The sequence below is a fragment of the Magnolia sinica genome, chromosome 12 (assembly GCF_029962835.1).
Source record: "Magnolia sinica isolate HGM2019 chromosome 12, MsV1, whole genome shotgun sequence".
NCBI lineage: Eukaryota > Viridiplantae > Streptophyta > Magnoliopsida > Magnoliales > Magnoliaceae > Magnolia > Magnolia sinica.
The window spans coordinates 26,560,716-26,572,972 of NC_080584.1; the positions used below are offsets into that span (position 1 = coordinate 26,560,716).

At 42.0% G+C, this 12,257-nt stretch overlaps 1 protein-coding gene across 1 annotated transcript in view; it reads right to left on the reverse strand.

Moving 5' to 3' along the window:
• Nucleotides 1–7,343: 7,343 nt before the first annotated feature.
• LOC131221140 (uncharacterized) overlaps nt 7,344–12,257 on the reverse strand; it is a 35,966-nt gene continuing 31,052 nt past the window's right edge. The window contains exon 4 of the mRNA XM_058216289.1: nt 7,344–7,731. Coding sequence (XP_058072272.1) covers nt 7,651–7,731 — 81 coding nt within the window. The 3' untranslated portion in view covers nt 7,344–7,650. The remainder of the gene's footprint in view (nt 7,732–12,257) is intronic.

Sequence of the window (12,257 nt, forward strand, 5' to 3'; positions counted from 1 at the left end):
TCATATTATTCAACATCTCATCCCCCGATAGTGGCATCGGTATAAAATCTCCATCCAATCCACCTATCCCATAGTGTCAGGCCAGATGGGAGACTAAGCGACCATAGGGAAGGGCTACGTCCTTCTGTATCGCCTTGGCGGCCTTCACGATTTGATGGAGCACTATGCTAGGGGTGCACACATCCGTTCCATGACCCACTTGATACAAGAACTCCACCATGTAGCGGGTGCACTCGGTGCGGTTCTTCAATCTTGGGTATATATTGTAGGTAGCAATGCGGTGAAGTACCCAATATTCGGTGCCAGTGCTGTCACGTACAGGCCGACATCCCGCGTCCATGGGGTAGCTCGGCCACACAAGAAGCGAGTCCGCTCATCGCAGGCTTGACCTGATTCCAAATTCTTTTCATCGATTTGCACCTCCCCCAATGGCACTCCTATTAATTCAGATAATTCCTCAACCCCCAAGTGGATGTTCTTGCTACGTACTATAATATCGAATCCCAAGGGCTTGAGTTGAGGGTCTCTAATTCGAGTGTAGACGCCCTAGCCTGCCCTACATCGGCCTGCTGGCTTCCATATAACATAGGGCCCCAATCCTTCTCCATAAGCCGGTTGAGTAAAGAGTAATTACCTAACAAATGTTCCTCCATAGAAGCCTCAACAGCGACTTGGCGCATGCGGAAGTTTTTCAAATCTTCAACGAGTGTTCATCTATTTAGGGATCGTTTCGCCTCTTAGATCGAGTTTCCGAGCTTGTTTTCCCCTTTGGATCAGCCTTCTGCTTACTACGTCTTTCTCAGCTCGGTCCCGGCTCGGCGGGAGTTGGTCTCTTCTTCCTCATGAGGGAAAGAACCACCAGTTGGTGAAGGGGGAGACAAGGTTGAGAAGGTTTTGAGAACGAACTTGGGAAATGGGTCCTTGGTATGGGGTTTGGTGTTGGGTTTTAAGAATGGATTTTGTGAATGGAGTTTGGAAGGGTTGGAATATGGATTTAGGAAGGAGTTGAAAATGGGATGTGGAATGTGAGGATTTGGAAAGGTGGGTTTTCCTTGGAAGGGGTAAGGGGTTTCCTTGTTGAAGGTTTGAGGCCTTGAAACTGGTTGGGAGAGAAGTGTTGAAGGTGAGGTTGTTGAGGATGGGTTTTAGAGAAATGGGGTTTGAGGAGATGTTGGGTGAGATGGAATTGGGATTGAGTTGAGGAAATGGAGTTGGGGATGGATCTTGGAAATGGTGGGTTTTAGGATGGGTGTTAGGAATGTATTTGAAATGGGTTTGACAATGGGTTTGGAGAAGGTGAAGGGAAATGGGTGGAAGTTGGATGCTCTTAGATGTATTTCTTGAAGATGGGTTTGATGTTGGGTTTTGGAAGGGATTTAGAAAAGAAAGTTGAAAATGGGGTGTGAAACGTGAGGATTTGGAAGATGGGTTTTCAGGAGTTTGAGAGGGAGAGGGTTTTCTTTAGAAAGTTTGGAGAATGGGTCTTGGGAGGGGAGTGAGAAGAATAGAAGAAGGTTTGTGGGGAGTAAAGGAAGATGAGAGATTATTGGAGGAATGAGGTGTTGACAATGGTTGGGAGGCTGATTTTATGGAAAAGGTTTTGAGGATGGGTTTTAAGGGAATGCGATTTGTTGGAGGGAAGGGAAATAGGATGGTTGTGGAGGGATTTAAGAGATGGAGGAGGTGGGTTTTTGAGGTTTGGAGATGTAGGTTTGAGATTTTTCTCTCTTGGATGGCTAGTAGAAGAGTGTAATGAGAGAGAGAAGAGGGGTGGAGGTCTTTAATGTCTAATACAAGTGGGCCCCACACCAGATTTTGGGTGCAAAAAGGAGTGGCAATCGGCGGTCCGGCGGGGGCCACACCGATTCGCTGGACAAAAGGGCGAGGGCCACGTGACATCGGCAGGGGCCACGCGGTCAAGTGGCGGGGGGACAACAAACCCAGGCGGTGGGGGCAACACCGATCGGCGGGGGCCACGTGGTCCCCTGGACCAAAGGGCGTGGGCAACACAGTTTTGGAGGGGGCCACGCCGATCAGGGGTCTGGATACCTTTCGGCATTCCTGGGCGTGGGAAAAGCTCCCCGGGAAGTGTCATATATGATTTTGGGGTAGGAGAAGCTGATCTACGCAATGGACCTAGTTGTTTCACGAGATTCCTCCTGGTTAACAATCGAAATCCTATTTATTCCCATTTCTACTATTTTTGGTAAATTTTTATTCACCCTTAAGTCTTTATCCCAGAATGAGTCGGAATTATCAATTTCGGCCCAATATTAACTCGTTCGACCTAGGACGATGGTTTTGACCGTCCAATCATTCAGTTTCCGACTCGTTTCTCTCAATGGGTTGAGGTCCCTAAGACTTTCGGACCCATTCTCTAACGTCGCTACCTTCCCTTGCTACCCATTCCTAATTCCTTGGAAGCACTACGCTCTGTCTATGATTACCAGTTCAGGGTCTAGGATGGTTCCTATCATTCTAAGTCTCTGTTGCGTTTACTCTCGAGTCAGCGGATGCGTTAGTGAGTTCATGACCCATGGCCCAATTAATTCTAAACCATTGCTTTGATACCAACTTGTAACGCCCTGGAAATTGGGGGTCGTGCATACACTCGACTCCCAAGTTCCCGGGTATCACTTATGCTAATTTTTACTAATTGGCATTTAATTAAGTTTAAATGCGTAGCATGAAATTCCTTGGAACATGAAACATAATCACAACTGATCTGTTGACATGAAAGAGGTCAAATATATATATATATATATATATATATATATATATATATATATATATATATATATATATATATATATACAAGTCCAAAAGAATGTAAATGGGTCACACCAAGCGTCGCCTAACAAAATCACAAAAAGAATATCATGTCCAAAAGAATAGGGCTGAGTCCACTACTTAACAATCCAAATCCCATCTACTGGGCCGACGAGGAACCGTCCATCGGATAAAAGTAGGACAGCTCGTTCTCCTCCTCAAGGCTCGCACTGCTATGCTCCTCATACTCTACATCACCTGCGTCTACGAGAGAGTCTGGTTGATGTTTTAAAACACCGTCCTAGAGTGGGAGTGAGTGATCAACTCAGTGGGTGCTATTAATCTTAAGTTGTAACAGGCATCAATTATATTATGAATTTAATGAAAGAAGAGCATTCATAAATGCCTAACTAATCTTGTTAATACAGATGCATGAAAATGATATGATGCATGCCCTCGCCACAACACTCCCTCAAGCAACTCCGTCTAACGATCGCACATGACCAACACGCCCTCAATGCGACCTCGACTGCCAAGTCACCAACCTAACTAGTGTGATGTGTTATGATAGTGTTAACCAGGTTCTTAGTTAATCACATTCATTAAGCAGGTTGGGGAAACTGATACAACCCACGTATCAATGCCCTCAACTAGTTGCGATGCCAAAGCCCCTCAACGTGCGAGGTCAGGGCACCGTGATCCTTGATTCCGTCGGGTTCTCCATCCCCGACTTCAAGCATATGGGGAGTGCTAAGAAAAGGAATCTCTCGAGGTCACTACAGGGAGGTTAGTCACCCTAGCGTAGGCCGACAGCTCGAACACAGTGTCCCATTCCACCATGTCCGGCTCACGAGTCCGTGGATCAGCTTCAAATAGTTAGCAATGGGATACAATGGTTGAAGGGTATTCCAGGTTCTATACATATATGAGCAGACAGGGTTAATAAACAAAGTTGGTCAGTAAGTAGACTAAACCGCACGAGTTCAGGTAAGCACGTGGCAGACGACATGGGGTACGAGCGTCCCATGTAGTCTAACTACTGTCGCCCACACGCACCCGCCTAAATCCATGGGTTTAGTCTCAGGATAGTCCTACCAATGGGACCACCTTCACTTGCCTCATATTCCTAACCAACCCAAGGGTCCTGATGGTGAACCGTAACATGCCAACATTCAGGGTTATCATCTAGCATATGCAATATCACGCATTCATATTTCTCAACATATAACTCAATTTTACTACCAAGCAAAGCTAACATTGTTGTGACATCAAGTGTGTGTGTGTGTGTTGTGTGGATTAGTGAGGAAGCTAAGCATTTCACACACACACACACACATCATAGGAATGAACGCACATGGGTTAATAAATCATACATGCTACAAGGTAACATCATACCCAAATCAATAAGATATGTACATGCAACATCAAATTTATACCATTCATGGGAGAGAACGACATTCCATAACTATTCCATGTCGATTGAAAGAATCACTGTAAGGTCTTTCATAGGTTCTCTCTAGATCCTTCAAATACATCATCCAAGTAATCGAAATCATTAAACTCATACTAAAATTGGTGTTAGGTCACCTAAGGATAATAGTCCGCACCTATGGATCGTTGAACGCTTGGAAATTGACCTAGGAGCGCCGAACTTAGAGTCGATAGCCCGAAATCGTAAGACAATGTACTTGCATGTTAGAACTTCATGCTAATCCCTTCTCAACACAAGGGTTTCAAGAAAGGGATGAGAGATTTACCTACTCAATCGGTGGAGAGGGGTTCTCCCAGTTGTGAGTGAAGGATTTGTTGAGGAAGAGGTGAGGAGTTGCGAGAACCGGACTCCCTTGGGCCCCACCTCGATCTATGGTCCACCCTTGCTCTCCTTCAATTTCTCTTTCTTCTCTCCTTACTCTCTTTCTCTCCCTTTACTCTCTTCGGTGGTTGTAGTAAAGGAGGGAGTTATAAGAGAGCTAGGGCTTTATTTCCTAAACTTGGGCCCCTTGGCCTTAAGTTTCCTCAAATGCCCACAATGGCCCTCCAGGACTCCCTATTAGTTTAGGGGCGGCCCTATCACCCCCTTGGCCACTAAACTTGGTGTGTAAATGTCTCATAGCCCTGATGAAGGGCCATGCAAAATTTGGGGACAAACGGATGTGGGGTTCTATCGCACGATTCTGATCTTTAAATGGCCCTACGATGTCCATTCTGGTTATTGGGGTGGTTCTGGTGGCCCTCTGGCCCTAAAACTTATAGGGTAGGTGCTCCATGGCCCGATGAAGGGTCATGCCAAATTTGGGAATGATCGGATGTCGGGTTTAATCGTACGGGTCTGATTTGCGATCAACGGTCACCGTTCCATGATCGGGTCCAAGATTTTGTAGGCAGGCGTAGAAAAATACGATAGACCTTTACCGTAAATATAGAAGAGATCCGATGGCTGGAAAGCCTAAAATCTCAGTTTTATTTACAAGTGTCAAATTCAATTCCGGTCTGGGATGAGTTGCGTTTGGCAAGTGCCGCTGGAACGGAGCGGATAATTAATTTCTTGGTGTCCACTGAGTTCATGGTTCGCGATGGACCACAAGCCCAGTCAGATCTACGGTTCCCTAAATTTTTAGATTTTTCTAACCCTCCTTAGTCACTGTATAGCCCGCACGGGCTGATGTTAAGTGTAAACGGGTCATCTGGCTTGACGGCCTGCACTTGGTCCAATCATAACCAGGCTGGTCTACTCTAATGAGCTAATCTTAAATTAATTTACTTATGATATCCCACCACGAGTAGTTAAACGAACGGTCCTGCGGCAAATCCTACGTGAACGCCTCAGGATACTATTCTAGTTGGACAGGACGTTACACCAAGCTCGAGCTCAAACTCAAGGAGAGCATGGACGAGCCAATCCAACCTTAACCCACCTTGACTCGATGTACAACCCTAATCGTATCTTCCAATATCTTACCCGTCTATGGCCCTAATTTAAATGGGAAGCAAATTGCGTATTGAGTAAACTGTGAGGCCCATCGTAATTTATGTATTTTATCCATTCCGTTCATCCATTTTACAAGATAATTTTAGGGCTTGGCCCAAAAATGAAGCATATCCAAAGCTCAAGTGGACCACACCACATCCAAAGCTCAAGTGGACCACACCACAGGAAGAAACAGTGTGAATTGAACGTCTACCATTGAAAAGTTCATGGGGGTCACAGTTTTTGGATCTAGCTGATATTTGTGCTTTCCCTTCATCCACGTCGGTGTGATCTTATGAACAGGTTGGATGAGAAATAAACACTACTGTGGGCCCTAGGAAGATTTCAACGGTGGAAATCATTATTCCACTGTTTCCTGTGGTATGGTCCACTTGAGCTTTGAATATGCTTCAATTTTGCGCTCAGCCACTAAAATTAGCTGGAAAAACAAATGGACGGCGTGGATAAACCACATAATTCACGGTGGGGCTTTCAGAATTTACTCAGTACGCAATCTCATTTCATTTGAATGCACCTCTGCCCCTCTTGTTCTCAAGTGCCAATTTCCCTAGTTTTAGTTAATTGCCTTGATTATTTTAACTAAAGGAATTTTAAAGGTAGGTCTGAGATCAAGAGAGAGTTGATGGTGGGCCCGGGTTGGCCCATTTTGTGTGGCCCAAACCCAACCCATTAAATAGTCAGGTCTTATGTGGGCCAGGTCAGGTGATCTTTGAAGTTCCAAAAGTGACCCATCAGTAGTTAATCAGTCCATGTTTTTGACTCGGACCCAACCCAGTGAATTCGATTTCATATGCAGAACAGATTTTCACCCCTAGCAATAGCATTCCTGCTCTTCCCAAACTATTCTGAGCTGAATCATTGTAAAACTAGTCTCGGTAGAAAACAACATTGTAAATCCTAGATCCATAAATGATGGAAAACATCATAATCATCGAAGAGATGGATTCCAATTCCATAGAGGCTACTTTTTTTCCGAATTATTCTGGATGTTTTGCTTGCATTTCATTTCCTCCCAGTCTCCATGTTTCACCATGGTGATCCAGACCGTTGCCGTAGCACGTACGGCCCAACATGGATGAATTATCCCATCCATCAGATCCTCATTTTCCTCCAGAAGTTGAAATATTCATCAATATTTCTCATTATCAGAAGCATGAATGGTGCAGATCTCTGATTAGGGTGAGTTTTTCCATGTGTTCCAATCCAAGGATGGATCTTCTGGGTGAATGCTGGGAAATATAAAAGGAGATGCAATGATTTTTGTATGGCAATGCAAACAGGCAAGTTTAAAAAGAAACCCCAAATAGTCCCAAAATCAAACATTATCATACCGTTTGGCACGTCCAATCTCATCAGATTGGATGAGATTTTATTAGAGAAAGTATTGTTTGGCATATCCAATCTTATCGGATTGGATCAGATTTTATAAGAAAGAATTTTCCTAAAACAGATTTATTTGAAAACGAAATTGTCTGTTGTGTTTGGATAATGTGTGGGTGGTTGTGTGTGTGTGTGTGTGTGTGTGTGAGAGAGAGAGAGAGAGAGAGAGATGGATTCCAATTCAAACAACCCCTAATACAAGCCAGACACAAAAACTGATTCTCCCCAAGCATTTTCATCAACAGAAACCCAACAAAAAATCTCCCCACAGCTCCAGTGAAAACCACTGCACCTCTAGAAATTACCATGGTGAAAGAAAATGCTGATTTCCTCGCAAAATGATATAAAAAGCATATTCAAATTAAAAAATTAAAGAAAATACTACAGATGAGATTATTATGTTTGGCCCTTATTCTCGATGTCAGCTTCTTCAGAGCCCTCCATACTGCCCTGCATGTCGTGAGGACGGTGAAGATTTTCTCTGAATATTACACCGACGAAGACCTTGTGTGCTATTTGTATTGCTGAGAAACATCCCGCACCAGCTTATCCATGAACTGATATTTCTTGTCGAAACCCCACCCTGGATTGCTCTGCATGATAATTGTGGGGAAGAAATCAGGCATTAGGTTAATCTGATGTACTTCTTTTTTTTTTTTTTCAAAACCTACCCTAATAAGATCTGGACTGCTCACCTGCAATCCATGTGATTGATGAGGCACATGGAAAATGTCAGGCCACTAACAACTACTAAACTCTTGCAAGGAATAAATGACCACCACCCACTTTAAGGCCTCTTTCTGGTCTAGCAGTTAACATCATCTGACTGGCCTCATCTTTTGGGTGATGGCCTGCATATGGTGGAGGAAAAGCTGTTTGGTACATACCTAAAAATGAATTCATCTCGTTTTACTTAATGGTAATTATGAATTAGAGATCTTTATCTCTAACACATGATGAATTCATGTTAATGGAAATTATGTATTAGAGACCAAGATCTCTAATAGATCATTACTGCTAACTAAAATGAGATGAACTCATTTTTGGGCATCTACCAAACAGGGCTTTATCCCAGAGTTCCTAAAAAACTCAAGCGTATTAATCATCATCATCTAAGCCTCATCCCAACTAATTGAGGTCAGCTGCATGAATCTTTTTCCACCATTGCTGATTGCACCCTTTATCAAGGCTGGAAACAGAATTTAATCATTATCCCAAGAAATACTACGCCAACTCTAACATCCCCCACTAACATAAAAACCCGGGAATGAATTCCCCAACAACCAAACAGTAAGTTTGTTAGCAAATAGAAGTCACGATTTTGTAAGGCTCCCATTAAGTTCTCAAAGATGATTTTTTTTTTTCAAGAACTTCATGGTTATTCCACGTACTAAAGTATTAAAGCCCATTTCAGACACATAAGATTATATCATTATTTTCCATTGGTAAAAATAGTATAATTGAAATAGAAGTACTAATGGATACCCAGTTTGTACAGGACAAGATTTGTAACCAAGGATTTGTTAACTTATTCATAGATGCTTGCGAGTTGCGTCCTCATTTTACAAGTACAGAATCATCGCCATCATCATAGCCTTGTCCTGCTATTTGGGGTCAGATTTTCTCACAAGTGCTTGGCAAAAGCTTTAAAACCAGCTGCCTGATGAGATCAACTCCCATTTACCCAGGCTCAGGACTAGCCGCTGTGTTGCACCCAAGCAGAGTTCTATAATGATAATATGCAAACATGCATGAGCGTTCATGTCTTACATAGCATGGAAGCATGCTTGTATATCGCATGATACAAAATATTGAGACACATTTTTTATGAACATAATTCCAAGAACTGAAAAATAAAGTTTTCGAAAGCAGAAACATACTAACTACTAAAGTTAAATCTAAGAAACGCTGTATTAGAAAGCTATTAGATCACTAGCATGAGCCAACTACGAGTTTAGTCCATCATGCATATTCCTGCCGAAACATCATCATCATCTAACCCTTTCTCCCAATAACTTAGGGTTGGCTTTCAAATGGTAAGATTATCGTTGTTATGATCAGCTGCACGCTAGAGATATCAAACTTCCTCTTTTACCCAGGTCCTAGAACCAACCATGGTAAAGGCTCACATTGACACAACCCGTATGTCTACCCAATAGTAACCCCGAGCTGTCAAGCTTGCAAAAAAGATTAAGGGGCAGTTGCAGATAAACCATGTCAAGCACACTGGACACAACCATGGAGTTCCCTCACATTAGATAATAAACACCAATGTTCCTGGTGTCATCAACATTATTGATAACATCCATATCGAAGATATTCAATAACATTAATGGTGATCATGGCATTACAATATGGGCCATAATGGCTGTTACAGCTCCCTTTTTTTTCTTTTTTTCTTTTTCGAAAAAAAACAAACAATACCAGCCCACTACGGACCGTTTTCCCATAACGTGTAGCAGTCCCACTGTTACCATTACGTAACAGCTGTTACATAATCATTTTTACATACCTTGATAATATTGGCCAACATTACCTGTACCCCAAGTTAATGATACAGATATTGGGGGTAAAATAGAATTTGCAAAATATCATTGATATCATCGCTACTACACGTATCAATGATATCACGACATATAAGCAACATCCCTTTGAACAAGAAAAAATATATACATTGTATAGTCGATACTATTATATTAACAACAATACGAGCATTAATACCTGCAAAATTCCAGAAATAAAAATAAAAATAAAAGTCAAAAAAACCAAAACCAATCCAATTTTTTGAATATTTTGAGGGGATCTTTCCTAGGGGGGTTTTAAATTAGTGCATTATGTGTTGAATTATTTAGCATCATAGTGATTAATTAAATATTTTTATCCAGCAGCACATAATTTGGCCCTTATACAATGGAAACCTGTTATGTATAGTTGTTTCGTAATATTTTGAGTAATCATGTGTCTTTTAACATCTCCTAGAGTTTCATTGCAAAATTCCACCATTTTCCTTTTCCCCAATGTTTCCCTCAAAAATCGATAATTTTTTCCGTTGTATCTGTGGTTATATGGACGTATCAACACATGCTTCCAAATTCCCAAGTCATCAACACATGTAATGGTAACGACGTTCAGAATATTGATAAACGCAGGAACCCAAGTTAGCACCAGTGCACACACATTACTGCCTTTATACTGAAAGTGGAGAGGACGTGCTCAAGTAGTTGACTGCAAAGAATGTCGATAACCCACTGAAACATTATTACCGAAAGCCACTCACAGGACAATGTACTTCAGCCGATCTATTGTGTGTTACTCAAAATAATAAAAAGTAATATCAAGCAAAGTATTCGTCTATAAATCAACGTCGAATAAGAGGATGCAGGAAATGACTTGTGTGTTAACTTCAGGGCACGTTTGCAAAGAGAAGTTCCACAAATGTATAGAGCGCATGCAGAAAGAGAAGTTCCATAGCATGCAAGACTAACAAAAGAAAAGCAGGACTGGACTACTTTTCTATTCAATTCGAGTAGGCTTGGACATAGTTAATGTACTCAACTTGGAAAGAACTCAGATTGGATAATAATTAGCAATAACTTGCTGCGGCCAATTTCTTCAATGAATTTTTCACATATCATATTGTGGATATTCCCCTTCCAGTATCAAGATATTTCCAATATACTATTGTCAAGCAACACTTCTCTTGGCAGATTGGACTGATTAGGAGATTAGCAGCAACAGATCCGGGTGGAGGAGAAGGGAAGCATTTGTATGAAAATGTTTTCAAGTATAGATACGTGGGCAGTGAGAGAGGGAGCTTGAGTGACACGATTCGAAGCAAGAGCAACACCTAGTTAGAAGGTTCATGCAACTACGGATTCAACACATGGAGAGCCAAGCATAGGTTCAAGGAAGCAAATTGATGCAGACAGCAGTGATGCACCCTTTAGAGTGTACCAGAGGAGGAGGCGTCGCCGACAGAGTATCAGAGCGGAGGAGTTGATGTGAATGGACGTTGATGGACCCAATTTCTAACGCACTATGAGTGCAGGAGCGGCATGACCGTACCTTGACCATAAATCCATGGGTCGGATTTCACACCTTACCACACAAGTGTTTTAGTTTTAGGCATTTTTGTTATATTTCCTTATTTCAAGGACTTTATTGCACTTTCTTTACTTTTCATCTTTTTTTGTTATTTTTCTTGTTTTCAGGGGCTTTAGTGCACTTTTACTTTTTCCATAGCTTATATATACGTTGTGAGAAACCCTATTTTCATTATAATTGAATGAATAGAAATTCGTCTCTTTTCTTCCTCTTTATTCAAGAGATTAGGGTTTCAGGATTGGCCCTTGGGTGTTGAGGATTCCACCCCGATTTCAGGTTTCCTTCTTTCTAAATCTTCGAGGTGCAGAAAAAGGTAAGAATCATCCTCTTTCTTTTCTTTTGACAATAAAAGGACTTGTCATTTTAAACCCTTCATTCTTCACCCATTTTGTTCCTCTCTGGATATCCCCTTTCTAGTTTAAACGGAAAAGGGGAATGGTTAGTCAGTAAAATCAGATCCAAACTTGACTGTGGACTGACTTATGCTAGATCTAGGATATCCCCATATCCCTAGGTCCTCCCTTTTTACTGTTTATGCGATTTTATACTAAGTGGCATGATCCTGACGGAATGACCTCATCTTTGTTTTGAAATTTACCTAATTCCTTTAACTGGAAACAATTAGTTAATTGGTGTATTTATTTGAACATTCTTTAACTTGATTATACATGCATCTAGGATTAGGTTATCACATGTCCCTACATCACAAATGCAGCTGCAGATGTTAGGCCAAATCTGCAATTATTCGTTACCACGAATGGAGAAATGGCATTCCTCCCTTTCTCGCTTAATTGGATCAATACTCCCCCACCCCAGATGGACTAAAGAACAACTAGCAAGGCGACCCTCCATCTGGATCTACCCATACACCGACCTCCACCGACATGCCAAGAACAAAAAAGGCTCTCAATCAAGCTCGATATTCCCCAGGAAACATTCGAAGAGAGAAGAGTGTCGGACCAAACAACCCTGGAAAAGGGGCAATGAATAAGTGATCCACTCACTCCGCGTCATT